This window comes from Echeneis naucrates, chromosome 11 (assembly GCF_900963305.1).
Source record: "Echeneis naucrates chromosome 11, fEcheNa1.1, whole genome shotgun sequence".
Lineage (NCBI taxonomy): Eukaryota > Metazoa > Chordata > Actinopteri > Carangiformes > Echeneidae > Echeneis > Echeneis naucrates.
Window position 1 is genome coordinate 18497699 of NC_042521.1, and position 25469 is coordinate 18523167.

At 40.3% G+C, this 25469-nt stretch overlaps 1 protein-coding gene across 1 annotated transcript; it reads left to right on the plus strand.

The window, feature by feature from the left end:
* Positions 1-6675: 6675 nt before the first annotated feature.
* lrrc3b (leucine rich repeat containing 3B) lies at positions 6676-22735 on the plus strand. The gene is made up of 2 exons (XM_029514701.1): positions 6676-6805; positions 21810-22735. Exon 2 carries the CDS (start codon positions 21953-21955, stop codon positions 22733-22735), a length of 783 nt encoding a protein of 260 aa, XP_029370561.1. The 5' UTR covers positions 6676-6805; positions 21810-21952.
* Positions 22736-25469: the final 2734 nt, after the last annotated feature.

Here is a 25469-nt window from a genome sequence, read left to right on the forward strand (position 1 = left end):
CCCAGTGGTCAGCTGGCCGTTCAGACCGAGCCAAGTGCTTCAAACTATTCATCTCCACTACTTTTGTTTCCCTCACAGGAAGAGCATAGGACCAGCGCCAGTCACTGTGCTGCATGACAATGGGGGTTCTCAGTCCTTCATCCTCTTTCGTGTCTTGCCCCTGGGTGGAGGATCAGCCTGTGACGTGAGTGCTGTAGTTAGAGGTATTGGGATGGGTTCTCCACCAAGATCACATGAAATCAACGTTTGCATCAGATATTGCATAAAATCAATATTTAATCATACATGGAATATTATAGGTCGAAACTGGTGAATGTGGTGAATTGAAAATTCACATTCATCTAGGTGCAATCCTGCAGGACTTGGAAGTGAATAAAATAAGAACATCATTCAAACAGGTAAGGCTCTAGTGTTGGGGACCGATCAGGCATAACATTCTGACCACTGACAAAGTGAAGTGAATAACAAATAGGTGGGATATATGGGACAGCATGGGAACATTTTGTTTTCAGGCAAGCAGAAGGATTTGAGCAAGTTGTAATGGCTAGATTACTTGGTCAGAGCATGTCCAAAACTGTAGCTCTTGTGGAGCGTTCCAGGTCTGCAGTAGTCAATATCTATCAAAAGTGGTCCAAGGATGGAACAGAGTTAAACTGATGACAGGGTCATGGGCAGCCAAGGAGAAAGAAGGCTGGCCTGTGTGATCTGATCTGACATACAAGCTACTGTTGCTCAAATTGCTGAGGAAGTTCGTGTAAAGTTCATGTAGTTATAAAGTTTTTTTGTTGGACTTTGTTTACTGTAAATGAAGACTTTAATTTATCTGATCTTTTTTTGCATCAGGGTCCTCTTTTGTGATTTGTGACACCAACACTGTAATTGTCTTGTTCTTTTTGTTAAAAGAAAATCACCCCTTTTCAAAATTAAAATGCTGAATAAAATACGTTTTAATAAACCTCTTGGCTCAGTGGCAAAACTTCTGTAAACTCAACTTAAAGCCCAAAAAGTCCAAAAAGTATATTTTTTCTTCTGGATTTCTCTTCTTAATCTCCCCCCTCCTCTGCTCCTCTCCTTCCTTTCCCCCTCTTCTCCACACATTTTCCCTCTCTCCCTCCTCCCTCTCCTCCACTCCACTCCTCTCCTCTCTCTACTCTCCTCCTTCTAGTTTGCTACTAGTTTAATGTGTGTCAGAGTGGATATTTTTCTAAGGAGCGTATTTGCATTCAACTGTTTACCACTCTGTCAAAGTCATCATCACTCCCCATGTTGTCTAGCATGAAGAAGATATCCAGGACTTCATTCTTGGCCATGTGTGGCATTGAAACTCTTTTCTGAGTCGCCACACTATCTCCTGTTGAACGCTGACAAGAGCAGTGAGTCGCACTACATGTCAAGGGATATCAAGGGAGCAAGTAAAATTGGTGCCACACCACTTTACATTGCTCTGCTATTCGCTTCCTCTTGCTCTTTCACAGGATCAAACTTCATGCACTAGCTGTTTGTCGATACGGTGGATTTTAACTTTGTTGCCACCATCTGCAGTATTTCACAGACGTTAGCATGCTGCTTTATTCTTAACATCCCAGTAAATCTACACAGTAAATTTTCCAGTGTAAAAAATGCAGTGTCAAAGTATTTGAATTCTTTCTGAATTCTTCCAGCAATGGACAGAGTAAAATTGAACCAGATAATGCCCAGTGTTGGTGAAAACAGTTGAAGTTAATGGATGTTTTACTCTGTCAGTGTCATTGACTCTCAGAGTTAAGATACCTTCCAGTGTAAAAAAAAAAATCCTCTGAAAAGCCCCCCCACCATCATCCTCTCGGTCAAACTGAGAACGTCGAGTCTGGTATCGCCATATTCTTCTCACCAAAAGAACTGCGGTAAGTTAAGTTTATCTAGTTCAACAATTACTGCTGTTGTTTTTTCATCCAGCTAGAATCTTTATGTAAGAGCCAAGAAACGTCATCGTTTTCCATACTCGTCAATCTTGGGTGTGTGTCTTCAAATACCAAATTTCACACGGCTAATGTGATATCGGGTCGGCGGCTAGCTTAAAACGTAAGTTACCAGCCACATGGCTGAACATGCAACGCCGAATTGAAAAAAAAAAAAACAAAAAAAAAAAAAAAAAAACACCAGGTAATGTTAATGTCAGCGAGGATCGGCTATTGTGGTGTGTTATAATTCATGCTTGCACTTTTTAATTTTTTTTAAATAACGTTAAAATAGCCGCTACTTCACGTGTCGGCAGTAGGGCTGCAAAGTCAATGTAAAGTTGACGTCACAATTTGGTCGAGCATACTGGAACATGTCTAGGACATGCAGATGCTGGCAGTATCAATTGAAATCTTATTTAGTTTTTTTTTTGGCGGCGGGGGGCATAGCTTTCTTGAAGTTTTCAGTTCCGCCAGTCAATGAAGGTGTCAAGGTTTTTGATGAAAAAGGAACAGAGGTGGATGCAAAGGTCTTTTCTGACATAGCACACCAGCCCAACACTGGCATACTAACCATCAAGTTTGATGGCGGTATAGTTGCTCACTATAATCAATGGAATGTAATGATGAATTGCACTTTTGTATTGGTAAAAACAAAATGTCTCTTTCTCCTGAATTACAGATTTCAAGGAAACATTGTCCAGCAGTTCCCCAAGAAGCAAATTCCAGTGCACTGTCTACTGGTAGTAGTGATGACACAGTCATCCTTGAAATCATGTCCATCATGTTATTGGCTTTACTATGAAATCATTGGAGGTATGTCATTTAACAGTTAACTGTGTTAATATTTGGTGATCTAGTGCAGAGAGACAATGAGCACTAGCATCTGTTAATGTTGTTGCTGCAGATAGTAAATATTTTCTCCCATCCTAACAAGTGGTATGACCATCTTTCTAAAGCACATCATTATTGACCATCATCATCTTTTTAAACGCCTGTTTCCTTCTATAAATCTCTTGCCTAAGCAACATTTCATGATACATACCCTTGATGTATAAGAAATATAGGACCACTCCTGCACATGTGGTGTATGTGTTATGAGGCAAAGCATAACTTTTTCAAAACTCAACTCAAAAGTTTCAAAAACATCACAAAAACATTGGCCAAAAAACACCAGAAATACATGGCATTGCATTAGGAATCTTTCAGCCTGAGCAGAGTAACTATTGCTTCAGGAAAGATTACAGAGTACAGGTTACAGATTACAGATTTGCATGAAGGCCCTGAAATTGCTGCCAAACTAAATGTAGACACATCTGCTAATGTTCTTATGATGAAATGGATAAAGCATTATGGTTCTGAATATCGCCCTGGTTTAGTAGTGTGTTTTGAGATTAATGAAGAGTTTCCAGTATTTTCTAAGATCAGCACTATTATAGTGAAAGATGAGCAAGTTGTACATATTGCCTCCGGTGTGGAAACTTTGTTTTGGTGAAAATTTCCATGCATTCCATGCGTTTTGTACAAGCCATCTCAGGTACCTAAGGTGTTTCAAGAGTTGCTCTATTTTAAAATTATGGATGTTCAAATGGCATATGGATCAACAGATTTTTCCCTGTTTGCAGTACCATATTGCCATATGATGCAGCCTTGACCAGAGTTTTTTGGTTTTGACTTTGTATTCCCTCTCACTGAAAATCATTGACTCGCCATTGTTTTCTGAGGGTGCATTGTTTTATAAAAGCAAAAGTTATTTATTGTTATTCAACCTTAGATCTTGTTCTGTCATCTAGCACCATACTGACAGATTCCAACCAAGATCTTTGCTACTAACAATGAAGGTTTCTGTTAAGGAGAATTTTGCAGACCTCATTTGTCTGTATTTGTTGTGGAAAAACTTGCACTCGCATATCTTATTCAGTGACCTGTTTGGAAAGCATTGGTTTGACTTGGTTGGCTGTTTTCTAGTGATGGCAAGGTTTGCTCTTAAAAAATATTCTGTGTAGCATTTTAAATGCACTGTAAAATAATTTTCATGGCTGTGAGAAATGTCAATACAGTATTGTACAGTCGAACATGTACCAAGAGTTCAACAGAAAGTGTTTTATGATGGCGATTATAACATGGTATTTGATGTTTACTTTTAATGCCAATATTTCATGTTTACTTGGAGTAAATGAATTAAGGCATGGATATAATAGTGTGGTTGTGTTTTTTTTCCGTGCAAACATTAAGTTTTATGTTATATCACTGGGACTGCACAAGTAGATAGCTAACACTGGTAGGAGTCAGTTGAAAAATGAGCACTCTGGAGTGTTTCTTAATCAATATAGTGTTAAGTAGGTTTAACATTGGAAACATTATTTAACACTTAACTCCTTAGTGCTGAATGTAAATAACACTATGGGTGTTACTTATTACATAGTGTAAAACTTGATTGACACTTCTCAGTGTAGTGTAAAATATTTGCTCTAGCCAGAGTAAAATTGACTCTGGAAATGTAATTCTTTTAACATTACCTCACTGAGGTAGTGTTAAAATTAACTCTTGTCATATTTACACTGGCGATTTTACTGTGTACTAACATGTATCATCCCCTCAACTCTTGACCTTCCAGAGGTAGGTACGCTACACTAACTTGGCTCGCTACACTATGTCTCGTTCCAGACTTTTTTACAAAAACTGTGTATATAAACCTGCTACCAGACTGGCTTCTGTATGGATACCAACCTGGGACTGTGGGCTCCTAAGGATTTCAACCTCTTGTGGCAGTTAGAGTTGCTCTGGTGCCTGGCTGCCCAATAACTGTTGAAAAAAAAAGGGGTGATTCACTTATACTGAGTCTTTCGTCAAACTACTTGTATTACATGCATCTTTTCTAACAGAGGAATAGGAATAAGGAAGGAGGAAAGAGGAATAATTGAACATCTGATAGATTGTGTGGAGAGAGAGAGCGAGAGAGAGGGAGGGAGAACCAATGCTGTTTAACTGTTTAATTAAAGAGTGATGTCCTCCTGAGACCTAGGAGTGTCATTTTGACTTTTTGGGGATAAATTGTGTGAGGGTGGTAAAAAACACATTTAAAAAAAAAAAAAAAACTTGGTTAAAATTTTATAACACATGCATTGCAGTAGACAACAGGACATAATTTATGTCAATCATAAAACATTAAAACATGCAGAAAGGAGATTTCTGCTTGTTTGAATGTTCTGCATCAGGTGCATCCGAAGGTATTAAAAGACTCAAGCAAAAACTAATATCTGCTACAGAGGACAAAAATGAATTACTGGGTCTCAAGAGAATATGCAAACAACAGAAGCACAAGCAACGGGAAATTATACATCATTTCATACATTTACTGTAGCACAGCAGTAAAAACAGGCTTAAATGGTTTCTGTCCACTCACTTTATCAAATTTGAATCAATTACAGGAAGTGATGAGTTTGTAATACATAATGAGTAACTGTAACACTGCAAACTCTAGCAACTCCAAACAAGCTGAGGCCAATTTTATATGTTGCACAGAGGAAGTTAGGGATAAAGCCTTGCTTTGGATAAAAGTGTGTTTATTATGGATTAATAAAAGCTGAAAATATTGTGGTGCCCAGGGACTGTGAGCCATGTGAGAAACAAAGCAAGGTAGTCCCAGGACTAGATAGTTAATCACCTTGTGAAGCAGTGACTCCTGGTCCCAGTGCTTGACATTGCGGCCTTCCAAATAGATATGGCATCCTTTGGCAGCCAAAAAAGTCTCTATTTGATAAATTCCTTTAAACTCAAAATTCAGACTGGAGCAAAAGTACTCAAAATATAATAAGCATGTTTCCATGGTCAACAATGAAACTCCTGACTTGGGACCACTATAATTTTAGTTCAGAAGACATTTTAGAAATATTGTTTGTACTCTTAGAGTACAGTGAGAGTAAAGTGAGAGACAGAGGAAATGGCTTTTTCTCCAGCACTGGCTTCTTCATACCATGAATTGAAGCTATCATATTCTACCGTGTAACTTGTACTTGATGAGATACTGAAGATGACAGGAGACAGTATACAATGCACAGATGGGTCCCCCCCCCCCACAGTCAGGCTATAATCACTGCTTTCTATAACGAGAAGTGTGTGTCAACATTAGGGCTTACATAAATTGAATTATTTGGAAAATTATTTATTCCCAGTGAGCAAGAAACAACCATCCTATACTTGGGCCACATGCTTGTGTTTCCTCTGGCCCAGTATACACCCCGGTTCCGTGGCTCAACACGTTGGACAGGTCCACATATTGTCGAATGTTACTTCCACCTCTGGACCACTTCTGACAAATGCACAGAAAATCTTCCAGCTGTCAATCAACACTGGAGGATACCAACCCAAATCCACCCATATGTGGGCAGAACACAGGCCAGACCCGGCACAGGGGAACCAGGGTGTGTCCTGGACTTTATCAAAGGAAGCATGGATTTGGCTCATCCTTCTTGACTAAATCCTTCGACCATGCACACGAGTCGAATCTCCGAAATATCATGCTGCTGCGACACCTGAGCGTCCTTGTGCGCCTGTGGTCGAGCCCCCTCCTCAAAAGATCGACGAGTCCACCTTATACATCACAGACATCTAATTACTGGTGACAGCAACTTTGGCTTTACACTGAAGGCTGGGATCGGAAGTGATGCTGGCTCTGTCGCCCGGTGACTTCACACAGCGAACCCCTCCCTTTCTCACCGTTCAGTCCGTTCTCACACTGGAAGGTAAAGATGCGGATTCTCGCTGCGACTCGGGCGCCAGGGAGCGGGCTTAGGAGCGGGCGGGCTGCGCTCTCTGCCGCTCTGTGATGCGAACAGTCGAACTACAGCTGATGAGTGTGACTGCTGGTGAGGAGACTTGTGTCGCCTGTTGCTCCTTTGCCTGTCTCTGCTGTGTTGTGTTATGCTTGTACTGTTTTCCTTCTGCTGCGGTCTCTGTCTTCATGCATTTCTGCATGGACCAACGTTTTTGCATTGCTGTGATGTATAATTCAGATACTGCGCGGCTCTACGTGTGGAGTTTTCCCAATCACGACGTATTCTTCCCTTTATGGTGATCAGACTATATCAGGCATAGATTTTTATGTTGGTAGTTCTGGGAGGCTGTTGCGTGATGTTTTCACGAACGATGTCTTGCCAGACTCCATTGGAAAAAGTCTAATTTCAGATTTCATTGGTAGTTACCGAAACAACATAATGTAGAAACATAAATAAACATACTCTTCAAGATCTTATTAACCGCACATTAATTCGTCATTGAATGAACCTGCGCTCGCACCTTTGTTTATTTTATTTCCCCCACTTTATTCCTTCTTCATCTGCTGTTCCCTGTGATCTCTTCTCAATCAAATGACCCGGTCGACAGCAGCCGGCGCCAACCGTCTCTAAAAGTTGAAATGTCATGCAGATAACTGAAGCTGGATATATTCAATGGTCACCGAATTACTAGAACACTCCTCCTGATTCGGGCTGCAGGGCTTATTGTGCAATCGGTCTCAATATTTTTGCGCAAGTAAAGATGGATACATTAAAATGCATATTTATCCCATTGAGTTTTGCATGACGTGCTCTCCATTTCCAAGGTTTGACGAGTAACTACAGTTGAGACAGCATCAGGTTTATATGACTGAAGATTAAGATAAGATCCTTTTGGTGTGTCTCCTCGGGCAGGGTTTCTCTGCAAACCCCTGATTCACCTGGCACAACCAGCTCTGGTGATTCACTTTTGGCTGTTTCCTTAAGCATGTCACATTCACAGTAAGCACACTCCTGAGGTGAATCCCTCAGCAGTCATTAAGCCCTGTCTGAATTTATGGAGGGCACTGTAAGGATGTGTCCCCTCAATGCTGAGGTATTACAGCTGCTGGATATTTTGAGTATCAATAACTTTTAGAAATGGCTTGTTAGAGAACAAGAAAGCAGCTATGAAAGCTCAAGTTAAAATTCAGTTCAGTTGGTGCCGTTGCTTCCCTTTAATACAGGCCAATTGAAGAGGCAAAATGTCAGTAGATGTTACTCAATTTTTGTAAGAGATTGATATCTTAATATGCCATACACGTAAGACATGTTTGTGTGGTGGCATGTTCATATTAGAATTGTTGAAATGACTATTTGTTGGGGAAGGGAACTACATCTACAAGCTATTATTTTTTATTATGAATGATATGAGCTCTTACTTTATTTTTTAAATTAAAAGTAGTGAAAAGGTTCATGACAAGATTCCAGCTCTACAAACCTTTAGGAATTTTTTTTTCTGACAGGTAAGACTTTCTACCCCAAATATAAATCTTATCCTCACAAGGAATCAAGAAGAGTTAATCAGTTATAAAAACAATTATATAGATGCCTCTTCACAGGTGAGGACACTGTTGCACAAGATCGAACATTAACCTCACCTTTCCCATTTATTCAAGTATTTTTGTGAAGAACATTTAGTGTGTAAAATGGACAATGACAAAGATGTTTCTTCATAACTCAATGTCTATTTCTTTTCTCTTAATGTACTGTAGCTTCCCAACATGAAGATCTAAATGCTCTCAAATCCAAAGTGATAAAATCTAATTCAACTTCAAGCTGAGTATCAAACTTCAGTAACCTCTTTAACCTTGCAGAAATTACATGGACGACCTGATAGCCCAGTGGTTGAGGTGCTGAACTCTGAGCAGGCCAGTCCCTGGTTGGACTCGTGGACAGCAAGGCTCTCTCCTCCATTCTTCCTTAGTCTTTTTGCACTGTGCTGTCCAATAAAGGCCTAAACTGCCCAGAGACAGTAGTAGTAGTAGTAATAGCTACTGTGTATTCATTGGTCAGACTTGCCACATATTGATGGACGCTGTGGCAGATGTGAGCCTACTGGAATATGGTCCACAGTTATTCAGACTTTTTTGATATGCCATTTGCGTGTTTGAATCACAAAGCATACATACAGACCAGACTCATTTGGCATTGATGCACTATTGTACCCTAACATTTATATTCCTCAGTAAGGTATTATATTGGAAGCAGTATTGAAAGCCTAGACTTACTTATTTCTTACTTATTTACATAGCAGCCTAAAGGTCTGAATATATGGAATTAGTACATAAAACTGCCTTCAGGCATTTAGTTTTAGCTATATTATGTGAACTCCTCCCAGGTTGACAAAGTGCAGTCCCTCACTCTGCTGTCCTCAGTCATATCTGCAGGATGAGGTTATCTGGGCCGAAGAAGCCCCTTCATCGGGTTAAACCAGGTGATATAATACTGTACAGCCGTATCAATCAATGTTCAAAAGTCAGGTCGAAACTGCAAACTTGTGGAATCATTGTATGCATGATCATATCCTATTAACATCGCGCTTGGTGTCAGCTGAAGTCAGACCTGTCTCTATTTTCTCCTCTGCTACCCAAACTTGTGTATCAGCTGATCTTGAGTAATGATCCATGGTGCTGTATTCAAAAAGTGAATAAATAACAGCTGTATACTCTGAACTTTTCTGGATGTGATGTGAGTGCTGTTGTTTTCTGTCTCAGGTTAAAACCTTAGTCAAACATGAACAGAAACATTAAGCCATTAAGTCCTCTTTTATTATCTAATTTGGCTGTCAGTCATTCCCTTATCACCTGGATTGGGATTGGTGCATAGAATCAAGCAGTGGCGTAGTCAGAAATTTAATTTAGCTGGACAAGCAAAGAAATGGGCAGGCCATCTTTTTCCAATGCAAAACTTGGAAATTATATAAGGACATTGAAGCCAAAAAATTGATTAATTTGTACAGACAAGTTAAAAATTCATGAAGACTTTAGAGTGACTCTGCATTTGAAGAGCAATAACATAGAGACACAGCCTGGAACAAACCAACTGAGCTCATTCTTTTAAGGCGTTACCAAACAATTTAGACCAAATTTGTCTGTTTAATCTTTTAACTTACCTGCTAAAATATCATTGTGCTAGCAGAACCAGCTATTCAGTAAGCAGCAGCTGCAGAGTGACATCTACACCTGAACCCAAATGGCAGAGAATGTTTCAACAATGTTTCAACAAAAAACAAAACAGAAATTGAAACTTCCCTATCCCTTTCCCTATGTATCTTCCCTTTGCGTTTAATTGCATTTTCTCAGCACCCCGATCAATTTTCTGATAACATTTAATATGCTGGCAGCTCTTTAAACAAACCATAAGCTAAAGTAAAAAGCGAGTCCAAAAATGAAAATATTCAGCTTTTAGTCTACCAATTAATTCTGGTTCAAATTTTAACTCACCTTTCATAAAAAAATCAAAAACACCTAGTGCTCTCCAACACAAATAAACAACAGAAATAACAGCACACTACATCAAATATACAAAGAAAAACAATATAACAAAAAAAAAAAACAAGGCACTAAATGGAAGTGTACAATCTTTATTCATGACGTGCATGCTAAACTTTCTTTCTAAATCTAACAATATGTTATGTAAACTTTTCAGCTTTAGAAAGCAATAGTCAATGGGGAAATAAAATTTTCTGACCAATGGAGGACCTGAGTACAGCTAACTCTGTTACTCAGTATACACCCACATGTATATGCACAGACCTGAAGATGCTTGATAATAATTGTAGTTTTATCATATATAATTAGATCACTATCACATATCATGTTTTACCTTTTCTGCCCTCAAAAAGTACATTTGAACTGACTTACATGTATCTCAGTATATTTTACAAGAGTCATTTTGTGGAAGCAACATTTCTTTTCAGGGACAATAGTTAGTGGGCATTCCCATGCTGATGTGCTGCAAGTTTCCTGTCTTATTTCCAGTTGCTGGAGTTACTTTAATGTTCATTGATGCTGTTTCTTATTAATCACCGTTCCACAGTGATGAACTACAAACTTTACATTTAAGTTGACCCCAGTTCTGGTCAAACACTCAAATTTAACAACAATCAGTTATGTGTTCATCAGAATGGTATGGTTGGTTTAGTTTAGTAGATAGCAGTGGTTTCTGGAATCAGCACATGAATTTGTTTAGCTGATTGAGCTGTTGTTGTTTTTCTTCAGTGTTGAGGACTGTGATGTTGGGTGCAACTTTAGCAGTGTCTACCACCATTCCTTTGACTCTCAGCAGGACTGCTTTAGTCTGTGCTGTTGTGTCCATAGTATAGTAGGCCTCATCCACAGTGTCCTTATGAGTTTATGCTTTCAGTCTCTAGTTTCAAGTCTTTAATACAGTATGATGTTAATTTTTTGAAACAGTTTTTGGAAGAAACAAGTCTATTTGAAGCTCACTGAGACCTGAGCCTATCTTAAAAAAAAAAACAACAACAACAAAAAACAGCTTTTCAACCAAATGTAGCAGAGTCCATTTATAAGCCTTCAGTTGTTGAGGAAGATTTTCTGAGACACTTTTGGTTGAATAGGCAAAAACAAACTTCACTCAGCAGCATATTCATATCATCTGAAAGGGTCTTCAAACCAATCCCTCCAAATTCCACCTGACATTACTTCAAATTTCTTTTTTATTTGTTTGATTGTTTTTCATTTTGTTTTTTATGTTTCCATGACTGTCTGACCCCAAGGGATGGAGGGTATGTCGATCCATCACTTTGATCCGGACTGGAATGTTTTAAGAACTGTTAGACTGATTGCCATTTTTGACATTTCATGGTGACAATTATTATAGTGTGTTTCCTTCAAGCACCACCAGTTCTGAGATTCATGGCTACCAAACAGTGTATAAGTGACCTTTTCTTTAGTGTCACCATGATTTTTACATTTCTATTTTTTGTTGCTCTTTAATCTGTTTTACCATTATGGCATTCCTGTACCTTTGTTAAACCATTTTGAGAACTTTTCAGCCAGGCCCATCGTCTGGTTACAATTTCGTGTAACCAGTGTATGATTAACCTCAGCTGAACTTCATGTTTAAATTTGTCTTTTGCCAAATTCACTATATGATGATGAACATTTTAAACAATGTTAAACATCAGAGGTAATATTGCCATAGGTGCCGATTAGCATCTTGATATTAGTGTCTAGCTTCAAAGATATACACATTTTAATACTCAATCCTGTTTGGCTTTGCTGGCAGCAGGAAAATAAGGATCTCCAGAAGAACATTCACCAATGTCCCCGTTTTCATACTTCATGATGGTGATAGGCTCTGTTCACACCTGGTATTAATATTTGTCTCAGGTTATCTCTTTCTTAGTAAACAATTTTTGATATCATCATGGCGATAAACTGTACTTTTAAATTGACACCAGTTCTGCTCAAACACTAATATTTAACTAGCAGTTAATTAGGCATTATCGGTGATCTGACAGGTCCTCAAATGCACCCAAGATGGCCATGTGGGGCCAGCATTTTTTACCTGCGCGAATGTAAATATCCCCCTTGGCCAAATTGTACCGCAGAGACCTCTGCTCGCGACCCCCTGAAAAGCGTAATCTTCTGTTGATATATTCTCAAGGATGATCTCCTCTACTGACGTCCTATGAAAGACTTAGTTCACTGATGTTTTCTGAAGGACCTACGCTGCTCATCTGTGAAACAATCTCCTCTGCAGAAGTGCTCTGTCACAGTCTGATGAGTCCCAACACAGTTCCATAATGAACCAAACACATTGATTCACTCAGCCACTCATGGCCTTACTCTCTCTCACTATCTCTCACACATACACACACAAACACATTGACAACAGTCTTGTCCGTCACAGTAGGAGGTGTAGTAGGAAAACAGCCTTGTGTATTTACATATCGAGCTGGCAAGTGAGATCCAACAGTGGTCAATTAGGAGACATGTTGAGACATTTTCAACACAGTGTGAACTGTCAACACTTCAATCAGCTGAAGCACCTTTTAGTGCCAGGTGTGCCATGGAATACGTTGCTGCATAGCACAATTAACTGAAACTTACTACTAAGCCCACTATGGTAAGAAAATCGGAAGAGTCACCTGATAATTTTATGCATATGTTCATCACCACAACCAAGCTTTTTCTCATTGCTTTCACATTGTCACTTGGCAGTTTGTTAAAAAATAAATAAAATAAAATTTCTGGACTCATTTGCTCATACAGTGGCACAAAGTCACACAAGACAAGCCGGGACCAATTAGCCCTATGTTTCTTCTCAGAGCCTTGGAAACAAGAATTAAAATGTAAGCACTTAAAACCATGGCTGCTTAGGAACAGTACAGTGAGCAAAATGCTAATGTCAGCATGTCAGCTAACATGCCCACAGTGACTGCTAATGTTTAACAGGTAATGCTCACACACTTGATTATGTAAACTGGCAATCTTTGCTGCAACTGAGACAAAAACAAACAAAAACAAAACACACAAAAAAACCTTGTGCTTAGTTTTGTAGGTATTCAATCAAGACTAAATTCTCTCCTAATGGTGTGAAATCAGCTTTTAAATGAATACACAAGAGCTTATTCCAATTCCTTTTCTGTATCGGTTAATTTGCCTTATATTAAACTGAGAAAAGGAGGCGTGAGTTATGACACTTAGCAGAGGCATGGTTACAATTCATCTTAATGGGAAAATGAATGTCTGGGATAAATTTGTCCAAAAAATATCACTGCCAGGGAGATCAACAAATATTGCTAGCTTGGCTTAACGCCAGAATAGAATGATGGCTGCTGGGTATGGGGTTCTTTTAAGTCTTGAGGCAACAATATACTGTAAGTCAGACACTCTGAAGGCCTCATAAAGTTGTGCAAGTGCTGACCTATATCCATTGCAATTACACTGTGAGGACAAAATGTAACTCATCAAATTGTATGTTGTTTGTTGATGTCTTAATGCAAATAAATGCATCTAAATTCCAATAATAATCCACAGCTGTTAAAAGGCTTACAGCAGACAGTACTTATCACACCAGAAAGACACTGGCAATTTGGTGTGCGCATGGCAGCTGCAGAACATCTTGCTTTCATTTTGACACCCATGATAACAGGTTAGAGCAGACACACTGCTTGCATGACATGTACGTCATCTTGCCTCCCAGCTGCAGTAAAAATAGCCAGGGAGCTTTCCTGATGACCAACATGAAGTATACCAGGAACATCAAACACATAAAACTGACACCTTTTTACTGGAGCTGTCTATGTCTGGGGTAAATGTGTTACATTAGCATATTAACACATAACATACATTAACATTAAAAAATGGCATTTAGGTAAACCAGGATACATCTGCCTTATTTTTTTAAGAGTTCTGAAGAATTTCTGAATGCCTAGTTATGCTAACTGAAGTGCATGTAATTATTTTAGGATAATTTCTAATCACCTCTTTCCAAGAGAGATATACTTAAGTTTAGCATAACAGGCTAAATAACTGCCTGACCTTTTTGGAAAAAAAAATCTGCAGTTCATCAATTAAACTGTCCAAGCCTAACTAAGCTAAGTTTTGGATATTATAAATAGGCATGTTTCCAACATTTATCACTTGCAGCAACATGAAGACAGGCATAATTTCCCGACTTGGTGCTGCGACTGAAAAGCAGCACAGTGAATTGACAATATAAAAGTATATCTATTATATTTGTGTTGATTTATCCTGGCTGTGGGTGGCCAGTGGCCAAAAAATTCCAACATGGGACATTTTTTGTCTTGTTCCAACCAGTTTCTATCTGTTGCTCAAGAGTTACTCCACTCTTAGTCAGAGTAGATGGTAAGGAAATGAAAAGAAAGTCTGGGGGGAGCCATCAAAGCTTCAGCTGAGATTTTAAACTGGCCTTGTGGTTAGAACTGCCCTTAAGTGCTGTTGCTCTACGCACCATCGGGGCCCACTTCATTCTCAGAAAGTGGCAAGATGGTGTTTGAACTCTCCCAAAAAATCCAATATCACATTCAGAATTACACCATAGGTAACAGTTGGAAACTGTTAAGTACACAAATGAGGGTATGACTTGAATGTAGCATCAGTGGTGTCACATAAGCTGGTTACTGTGTCCTCTGTATTCCTATTTATATCTTCATTTTAATCAAAGGGTCTGGCTGCTGCTTATCAACTGCCAGTAAGGACTGAATTTTGATACTCAGGTGGTTGACTGGTTGATTTGACAAATGCATTGTCGGACCCTTTTCAAAAACAAGGAGAAAAAATGTTTTTTGGTGAAAATAACAATAGCAGGCTTTAGGATCTTGCTCTTTGTTTATTATGTATCTTTCAGCAAGAGGCACTCAGTCAAACCAAGCTCAGGAATCTGTGGCAAGGAGTGAGGAGTGACCCCTTCTTCATAGCACTTATATATGAGAGGCACAAACAGGTTTAAGTGCTTAACTTGAACAGGAGCTGTCCAGTGCTGAACCAGAATCAAACTCCGAGCTCTTGCAGGATCTTGTTTTCTCTTTTGTGTCAGCTTTCTGAGCCACAGCATTTGGAGTTAATTGAGTTTCAGTCAAACAAAACTTTGTTGATGTTCCTACTCACACATGCTTTGAAGCACGATATTGATGAGGGTGATTCAAAGTCTGTTAAACAACATCCATATGCTAATCCAGATAAGTGTCTCCATTTTAAAAAGCAGGTGGAGTATATGGTACAGCATGACATCACTGAGCCTAGTTGTAGTTGTTGTCTGTGAAGTTCTCTGTGCTTGTTGGTGGATAAGGCTAATTGTGAGGACGACTTCTGTACCGACTTTTGGAAAGTGAATGGAGTAAATCAAATCAAATCAAATCAGAATTATTTATATAGAGCTAAATCATAACAAAAGATAAAATTTCATCAAGGCACTTTATATATAGAGCAGGTCTAGATCAAACTCTCTAAAATGATTTAAAGAGACCCAACAGATCTCTCAATGAGCAAGCACTTGGCAACAGTGGCAAGGAAAAACTTCCTTTAAGAATCAGAAACCTCGGAGAGAACCGAGGGGGGGCAGCCATCTGCCTCGACTGGTTGAGTTGAGAGAGGGAGAGAGAGCGAGAGAGACGAGGGAGGGTGGTAACAAGTAACAAGGCCTGACTGTCATCTGGACTGTCATCAGAAATGGTGTTCAACCATCCTAACCTTCTTGTTTTTCTGAACAGGATGGGGAAAGGAACTGATGTTTGATGAACTGGAGTTGGAGATTGCAGGCCTTCAGTGTGGAAGTCAGACATGTCTGAGGCAGGGATAATGTTCTGGCCAATGCATTGTCGCACCTGTGAACATCCACAAACAGCTGACCATTTCTGTTGCAAAACATTGTATTCTGTCAAGAGTGTTATTCTGTGCTCTCTTTCCTCTCTTGCAGCCTACAGTGTTAAGTAACTTAGGGTGGAGCTACTACATATTTCCCTCCCTGGGCCTGCAGAGCTGAGGGAACTTAGGTGCAGCCAGTCTGCTGATTGAGGGCACAGCCCATAAATAGGGCTTGATCCTGTGATTACTCTCTCTCTTCTCCAGCAGCCAAGCTATGAACAGGTACCGACATTTTGTTATGCTTAATTTCTCATTTTGATGGAATTTGGCAGTCTTTCTTCTTGGTTTTAGTTTAAGTTAGGGTAAAAGGGCTTTGTTCAGGGGCAGGGAGAAGGGCCCTGTTCTGATGGTCCTTTTAGTGGGCTGGCCTGGGATTCTTCACCACTTCTGTTTATTTATTGCCAACTCACCCTTCAGTTGAAGTTTGCTTGCTCTGGAATTGTGTTGTTTGAGTTGTTGGTTAGTTATAGGGTTTGTTTTTTGAGTAATAAAAGACACTCTTCATTAGTTCACATGACTGCTGGCCAGTCAATTAAAATATACCCTGATTGTTGAGCCCTAGGGGGTTGTAACAAAGGCCATGAGGAAGTACAGAGTGTATTCCCAAATGAGCACACATTCCAAGGGCTACATTGCAACACTGAGATTAGCTCTGTGTGTGTGAGTATGTGTGTGAGAGAGATCAACTGCTCTCATATCAGAGTAGTCTGCTCCTGATGCACACACACCTGTTGCTCCATGGTTGCCAGGACAACGCCCTGAGAGCAGAGGCAGACAGCCCAAAACAAGCTGATTTTTGGCTTGCCGAAGCCCTCAAACTGGGCCACTTACAACAAATGGAATTCTCCTATCAGAGAGCTGACTAGATGGTGATCACTACAACCACTTCCTGAAGTTGTGTCTAGTTTTTGGTGTTTATAGAGCCTGACGTAAGAAACAAGAGAGTTCAGCCATTCTCCTGAGAAACTGTATTGGAGTGAATTGGAGAAATAGATGGTGGACATGTCTTTCAGAGGCTCACAGATCAAATTCTGTTTGATTCACTGTTAAAGTAGACAGTTTGTCTGAAACAGAACAAAAATCTCTTTACTACTTTGGAAAAAATGATGTGGCTAGCTCAAACTATGTGCCTGTGAGGATGATTTATTCATATTTTTTAGAAAATGTTCTCCTCAGCTCTCCACTCTAATGAAACTAAATATCACTCTACCTCTGAACATTCTGTGCACTCATTATAAACTGAAAATCAAGCATGATACTTGAACTTTTGTTGCCTAAAAAGTATGAAAGATATAAAATTGCTGAAAACTGTGATGAGTAGACAATCATAACAAAGTTGCATCAAGGCACTTTACATATAGAGCAGGTCTGGACCAAATTATTTAAAGAGACCCAACAGATCCCCTGATGAGCAAGCACTTGGCGACAGTGGGAAGGGTATTCAAACAGGTGTAGGCAGGAACATGATGCTGTAGTATGGAATTCATGAGGATAAGGGAGCAGCATGCCTTGCAGGAACATGGGATGGCAATGAGTCACCACCTGCAGGCTGAGGACAGGAACTGGGAGAGACAGAGACTTCGGGAGAACATGGTTAGTGAATGCAGTACACATGCTTAGAACTAGGATAAATGGGGATTTCTTTGAAGCATGATAATTGTCAGCGCATATGTGGGGGGAGGGGGGATGCTCAGTCCTTCCCCAAGCAGCCTAGGCCTATAGCAGCATAGCTAAAGAGTAGATGGACCTTAACTTTAAGCTCTGTCATACAGAAAACCTTTAAGCCTGGTCTTGAAAATTGCTAGAGTCCGCTCCCTGGACCGATACTGGAAGTTGGTTCCATAGAAGAGGAGCCTGATAACTGAAAGATCTGCCTCCAGATTTACTCTTGGAGACTCTAGGAACCACAAGGAAACCTCCATCTTGAGAGTGGAGTGGCCTACTAGGACAGTAAGGAACTATGAGCTCTCTGAGATATGATGGAGCTTGGCCATTAAGAACTTTATATGTTAACAGAAGGATTTTAAATTCTACTCCGTATTTAACGGCAGCCAATGAAGAGCAGCTAACACAGGAGAGATGTTATCTCTTTTCCTAGTTCCTGTTAATATTTTAGAATTTACTAAAAAGTTAAAACCATGACATTCCTGAGTGCATACTAGAAGGAAGAGCTGCAGTTAAACACTCTTCTCCGTGCCTCAGTCAGAGCGGTTGCCTGCCCAGCATAAAATAGAAGCTATGTCTCTAGAAACTGTGTTTGCCCCCGACCTCCTACATTTAGTAGCTCTATTAAACCAAAAGTAAACAGAAAAGGAACTAAAAACAACAACTAATTGAAATCAAAACTACCACCAATTGGGATCTAAATATTCCACAAATGAAATGTGGAGCATTGAATGGTTAGATTAGAATCATTCAAATCCCTGTTAGTTAATGACCTGATCACTGATCATATTATGGATTTATTCTGCATCACTGAAACCTGGCTTCAGCAGAATGAGTACATCAGTATAAATCAATGTAAACCTGCCACTCAGTCCCAGTCATATTCCTCGTACCATCGGTCGACGAGGAGGGGAGGCTGAGATATTTCATTCCAGTTTATTAATCAATCCTAGACCAAAATCTGGTTATAGCTCTTTGAAAGCCTTAACCTCAGTGTCTCCCATTCAAACTGGAAAATTTAAAAACCAGTTCTGCCAGTTACAGAATATCATCCACCTGCTCCGCACTCAGAGTTTCTATTAGAGTTCTCTGAGTTCCTAGCAGGATTAATATTCAGTACAGATGCTGTCAGTGACAGCCTCAACATTTCTGCATTTAAGTCATTGCTGGACTCAGTTGGCTTTTCCCAGAGTGTGAATGAACCTACTCACTGTTTCAATCACACTCTTGATCTGGTGTTAACATATGGTATTGAAATTGACCAGTTAACAGTCCTCTTCTCTCCGACCATCACCTAATAACATTGGAGTTTACAGTAAATGGCTGCAAAGCATCTAGGAATAAATTCAGCTCTGTCAGATGTTTATCTGAAATTGCTGTGGGCAAATTTGAGGAGGATATTCAGTCATCATTTGCTAAACTGCCATGTCTGAAGTCAATAGAAGACTTCTTTTCATTTGGATTATGAAACAGTGTAGGCAGACACCTTGGTATAACACTCAAATTCATGACTTAAAGCAAATGTCATGAAAATAGGAAAGGGAGTGGTGGTCCAGTAATGCAGATGAATTCTACTTAGCCTGGAAAGAAAGCTTAAAAACACTTTTAAAAAGGTTCTTGGCAGTGAAAGAAGCTCCTACACTTCAGCACTCATTGAAGAAAACAAGAACAATCCCAGGTTTCTCTTCAGTTCGGTAGCCAGACTGACAGAGTCATAGCTCAGTGGAACCAGTGATTAGCAGGGATGATTTTATGGGCTTTTTTGCTTATAAAATCATAAAACTCAGAGCCAAAGTTCAACAGCTTCCACCTACAATGGGCAGTTTCTCAATCAGCTGTAACTCCTGTTTTGTTTGGAATCTTTTTCACCTTTAAATCTCTCTGAGCTAGTTTCTACAGTCTCATCATCCAAACCATAAACTTGTCTTTTTGACCCAGTAGTCAGTGAACCCAAATGAAACTAATCAGCTGATCAGACTTCAGGCATGTCTTACAGACATAAAGAGCTGGATGACCTGAAACTTTTTAGTTCTGAACTCAGACTAAACTGAAGTCATTCTACTTGGCTGTAAGTACCTCAGAGAAGCATTAGCTGATCATGTAACCACTCTGGATGACATTAGTTTGGCCTACAGTTCCACTGATAGGAATCTTTGATCATTTTTGATCTCTAGGACTTCAGGGCTGAAGTACTGACTGAGTACTGACTGAGTACTGAGCACGTAAAGGTGTTCTCAGTCTGCTAGTCCTTGTCTTTAAGGCCCTCCGTGAAACGGGCTTGTGTAGGACCCAAATGCAGCACAACAGCAAGAAATTATTTGTAATGTCTTTGAGTAAGTCACAGCAAGCAATAAGGCAGATGAGTGAATGAGTCTGGGGTTCTTTGGGCGAGTTCGTGGTGGGGCGCACGGTTCGGGGAATCAGAACCGGGGCCAGGGAACAGCACAGTCCAGAGTAAAGTGGCAGCAGTAATAATGCTCAGGATGGCAGGTGAGTGGATACCAGCAGGAAGCGTGGAGGAATGCTGAGCAGGGGAACAGATCACCGGGGATAATCACCAGGGAAACAGGCTGGCAGACACAAGAGACGCTCAGGCAGAACTCGTGGTCAAAAGGCTGTGACCCAGGTGGGTGTGGTCTGTGGTGATTCCTCTGGAGGTGGCCAGTATGCATGGAGTCCAGGTCTGGAAGAGGGCTTCACTACCCGGACCAAGTCCATGCTGTCCTTTGCCATGCAGCTGGTGTACCACATGACTATGCCGAGACAGAGGATGCTTTTGATGGTACTCCTGTAGAAATTCACCATTAGCCTAGAGGAAAGTCCAGCCTTCCTGAGCTTCCTCAGGAAGAAGAGCCTTTGTTGAGCCATCTTGACCAGGTGAGAGGTGTTCAAGCTCAGGTGAGGTCGGCTGTAATGTGGATTCCCTAGAACTTGATGTTATCCACATGCTACACCACCTCCCCATGTATAAATAATGGTGCATGTGCTGTTTTTCTAGTCATCCTGTAGTCCACAATTACCTAATTTGTCTTGAAGGTGTTCCAAACCAGGTTGTTGTTTGAGCACCACTGGGCCAGGTGATGGATCTCATCTCTGTAGTGAGTCTCATTATTGTCTGATACAAGGCCCACCACGGCACTGTCACTGGTAAATGCAACAAAGGTGTTGAAGGCATGGATGGGGGTGCAGTCGTGTATGAAGATGGCCAGACTGAGCACACAACCCTGAGGTGCACCTTGTGTTTCAAAGTGTGCAAAGAACTGGATTAAAGTGTCATTGAGTGTTCTGTCATTGCTGACCTGAGTGTTGCTGCACTTGCAGTACATCAGGATCTTGATTCCTCTCCACATGCCTCCCTTATGCCCATCCTCAGGTCTCTCCGTGATCTGCTATAGGCCAGCATGTCACCTGACCTGCTGGCCTTGGTGAGGGATTTATATAAACTTGAGTCAGTAAAAGGACTCGAGTTTCCCATCACTAGTGAGTGACCCCTTCTTCAAAGCACTCAGCAATTATATATGATGAGCACAAACAGGGTTGATATCTGGAAGGTCTGCAGATACCTGTCTCAAGGCCATGAGAAAGTACAGAATGCACTCCCAAATGAGCACACATTCCATGCAAGGGCTACAATAACAATGAGCACATTCAGAGAGTAGATAATTATTCCATTTGAAGAGTAGATCAGACAGGCTGTTGTGTACCCTATCATCAGTACATCACTGACAGAAGTAAGAGCCAAACAAGTCAAAGTAGTGTGTCAACCTAAAGTAGAAGCCAAAAGTCTGATCAATTTACCGTATGAAAAAGGTCCCGCTTAAAGGTATTTGATGTTTGATTTCAATGTCCAAACAACTTTCAAATTAAAGTCAAACTAAATGAAAAGTTAGTCTCTTATCACCATGTTAGCCAAGTTCAAACTGATGCTAATATGCACAAACTCAGAAACAGATGCTATATGAGAATAAAAGCAGGTTACACAAATCCTATAAATTGAATGGCTTAACCTGCCTTTTTGTTTGATCTTGTTTCAGGTTTCAGCCCAGCATGATAATATCAATTTGCACTGTAGTATCTCCTGTGGGCAATCAGTGAGGACCAGCCATCACCATGCGATGTGCGTAAGGGATCAGTGGGGGTTGTGGCCCAGGCGGGATGCTGCCAAAGGCCAGTCAGTATGACTCTGTTGGACCTGTGGCTGTCACGCTCCATCCCCATGTGCCTGCTCCTTCAGAGCCTTGTCCTCATGGCCCTGTGCTTCCCTTCGGCCAGCATGTGTCCAAAGGGCTGCATTTGCCAACGTGACCCCCACCTCCATGGACTCAATATTACCTGTAGCCAGTCCCGTCTGAAAGAGATCCCTCCCAGCCTCCCAGTTGATACCGTCCTGCTGAGGCTGGATCACAACCAGATAGGAGCCGTACCTGATCAAATCTTCCATGGACTTAGGCTTTTGAGGGAGCTCAATCTTTCATACAACGCTGTGGAGACTTTAGGGGAAGCAGCCTTCAGCGGCATAGAGGCAACTTTACAGGTACTGGACCTCTCCCACAACCGCATTACTAGCGTGCACAAGGACGCTTTTGCTCGTCTGAAGGCCCGGGTTATTGTGGATGATAACCCTTGGCATTGTGACTGCGCTCTGCAGCAGGCTATTAGTGGAATGGCCCATAACCATGAGGCTGCCGCCCGTGTACTCTGCAGGAGCTCAGAGCTTCGTGACCAGGAAGGAAGACCGTTCTTGGCTGTGGACACTGACCTCTGTAACCTGGCCAAAAGGACCACAGACTATGCTATGCTGGTGACCATGTTTGGTTGGTTTGCAATGGTTATTTCATATGTGGTATATTATGTTCGGCAGAACCAGGAAGATGCCCGACGCCACCTGGAGTACCTCAAATCTCTACCAAGCAAGCCGAAGAAACCGGATGAGGCTGATGATATTAGCACTGTTGTCTGATGGTGGTATCGAAAATACTATGTCCATCAAAACCTAAAGAGCACGCAAATGTTAAAGTAACAGGACCCACACAAATGTTTACTATTTAACCATGTGATGTGAGCATCAAAACAGCTGGTAAATATTTGTATTTTGGAAATGTTGACTGTCCTTAATGTAGTACAGTTTGTTCATGACTGATCTGATAAGATGAGAAAAGAGGCCACAGAGTCTAATAGTCTAATACCAACGTTATCTTTTCTACAGAAATTGCTTATTACTGGGTTTTAAAAATTGTGATCTCAGGTTTAAATATTGGCACGATTATAGCTGTTTTTAGAAGAAAATTTGGAATATCTCCTAAATATAAGAGAAATATATTTGTAAGTTGTGACACCCTACATGCAACTTTGGTATCTCAAAGCCCATAGGAAGATAAATATAAAGGTTTTTTTATCACTTGCTGAAACAATTTTCGCCTTTCAAGCCTCTTGAAATTAAAGTTAATTTGCAATATTGATGAGTTTGACAGTTCCACAAAGAAATTCCAACACTTCTGAATCCATAGTGTTTCCATGTAAACTATTTGATCTTAACACTGTGTAATATTTTAGACTACTGCATCTTATTATAAGGGTTATCAAGTAATCGGATCGCCCTTGCTCTTCCTTAGCTGTGGTAACTCTCTTGTTGAGAGATACAAATCACATCACAGGCATATTAAAAGTCTCGTCAGACATCACTGAAAAATCTAGTGAATGATGTCACATTTTGGCTAAAGCGAATACTGGATGTAAGCCCATTTTTGCCAAGAAAAAGAAAAGTATGAAATGTTAAGGAGGATTAAAAAAGCAGTATACTTAAGGAGTCAAAGTATAGTAGAAGTATAACATCAAATTTTGTAAGCCTTTTGAGAGCTGGTGAGTTAAAATTGTTTCTAGATTTAGCTAGCTTGTCATGTCACCTGCTCCAACAGGCCAAATGAGCCTGAGTGGTTTATTGGTTCCAGTTCCAAGTTGGAGCTGTGGCATGATAACAGTTTAACAGCTTAGTAAAGGACAGGGTGTAACTCACAAATGAAGGCTGCTGCCCTAAATGTGAACCTGGCTCAGAAGACAGGACCTGGAAGGAGGACGTAATCGCCTGCACAACACACCATAACATCTTGCACAGTTTCAACTATGAAATAATTAGGGCTGCCCCAAGCCCTAGCTGTGTCAGAAAATGTTTTGAGTCCAGGGCTGAGAAATTAACCTTTAAAATATAAAATTTACAGTTGGCACCTTATAAGAACCCCAGCTATGGCAATAATGATTCTGAATGAAAATGAGCAAGATTAATATTCAAGTTAGTGGCCATGCAAGTGGCTAATTAAAAGCTCCATACATTCTCTGGATGAATGTATTTGCTATTTCCTTCTCCAAACAGATTTTCTTCCTGATTTACCAGTATGTAATTGTTGTAACAGACTGCTTTGTGCTTACAGGTTTTTCTTATTTGAGTTGCAGTCTCGTAAAACAGGTATTGTTGTCTAAGTCAAAGGTGTGGAAGTAAAAATAAAGAAGTTGTTGCTGCTGTACATTGTACTATGTCTGTAAATCATATTTATTATTGTGCTTCTAAATCTGTCCAGCTGGGCACACCCAAGATGCTCAGTTCCATTATATCTAATAGGGACCAGCAATGTAAATTACATTTGCCCATGACTAATAGACTGAATGACTGTCACCGGTTCCTATTAAGTTCAAAATTCTTTAGTTTTCTTTTTTCTTTTTTTTTTCTTTTTTTTGCTGTGACTAACTAATCAAAACTTGGGATAAAAACTTTCTCATTGACTGGGATTTGCTCAGCTTTTTGGGCAGTTCTAGAAATCATCAAAAATAAAATTTTGTAACGGCATTTTGGCTACAGTGGTGCCAGTACCAAACTGCCAGTTGTATTGCATCATAGAGTGTACAGCAGACCAACCAGTGGAGGGGAGCAAACTTTTTTGAAACATATGTGTCAACAAAGATCTTTATAAGATCAAGATCTATACTGTATCAACACAAATGCCAGAAATATGCATTGATGACTAGAATGGCATCTAGTTCCATTCCTGAGAAACAGACAACTAAAAATGAGGTGCTAAAACAATAATGGGCTGCAGTTGAGAAAAAGTGTGAACATATAAGATACAATACATACTTGACAGCATTTTGTCAAGGCTCCAGACCTGTTCAAGAAGAGAGAAAGCAAAAAACGACAATCATTCTGGACCATGGCCATTTTGATCGGGTGACAGAAATGCTCTGTATTAAAAAAGAGTGAATTAATAGAATATCATGCTGATTTAGATCAGAATTAACACTGCTGTAGCCACCAGGAATATCTTGCAGGACTCCCTCCCATGGTTCAGCTTTCTGAACTTACAGGCACTCAACACCTTAAGATGTCTGCTGGTACTCACTTCAGACAATTCTACCTAGGATTGATATCTTATGCAGTAACTGTCAGGAACACAACATCAGTGATGAGGTAAGGACCCAAAGAATCAAACTTAATCACCACTGGACCCACCATCAGCTGTTTGTGTACACTAAACCTGGGCCGGTTACGGCGTTGGCTAGGAACAACTCAGTCAGACTTTTTTCAGCAGAGGGTTAGAGAAAGGTAAAGATGGGCAATCACATTCAACATCAGAAACCAGGAAGGTGCTCCAGAACTTACAGTACATTACCATTGGTTGATTCTGTATCTGTTGATTTTTGCCAAC

Bases quoted from the DNA above. Each gene is read 5' to 3' on its own strand.
- lrrc3b (XM_029514701.1), top strand. From the start codon at position 21,953: ATGACTCTGTTGGACCTGTGGCTGTCACGCTCCATCCCCATGTGCCTG.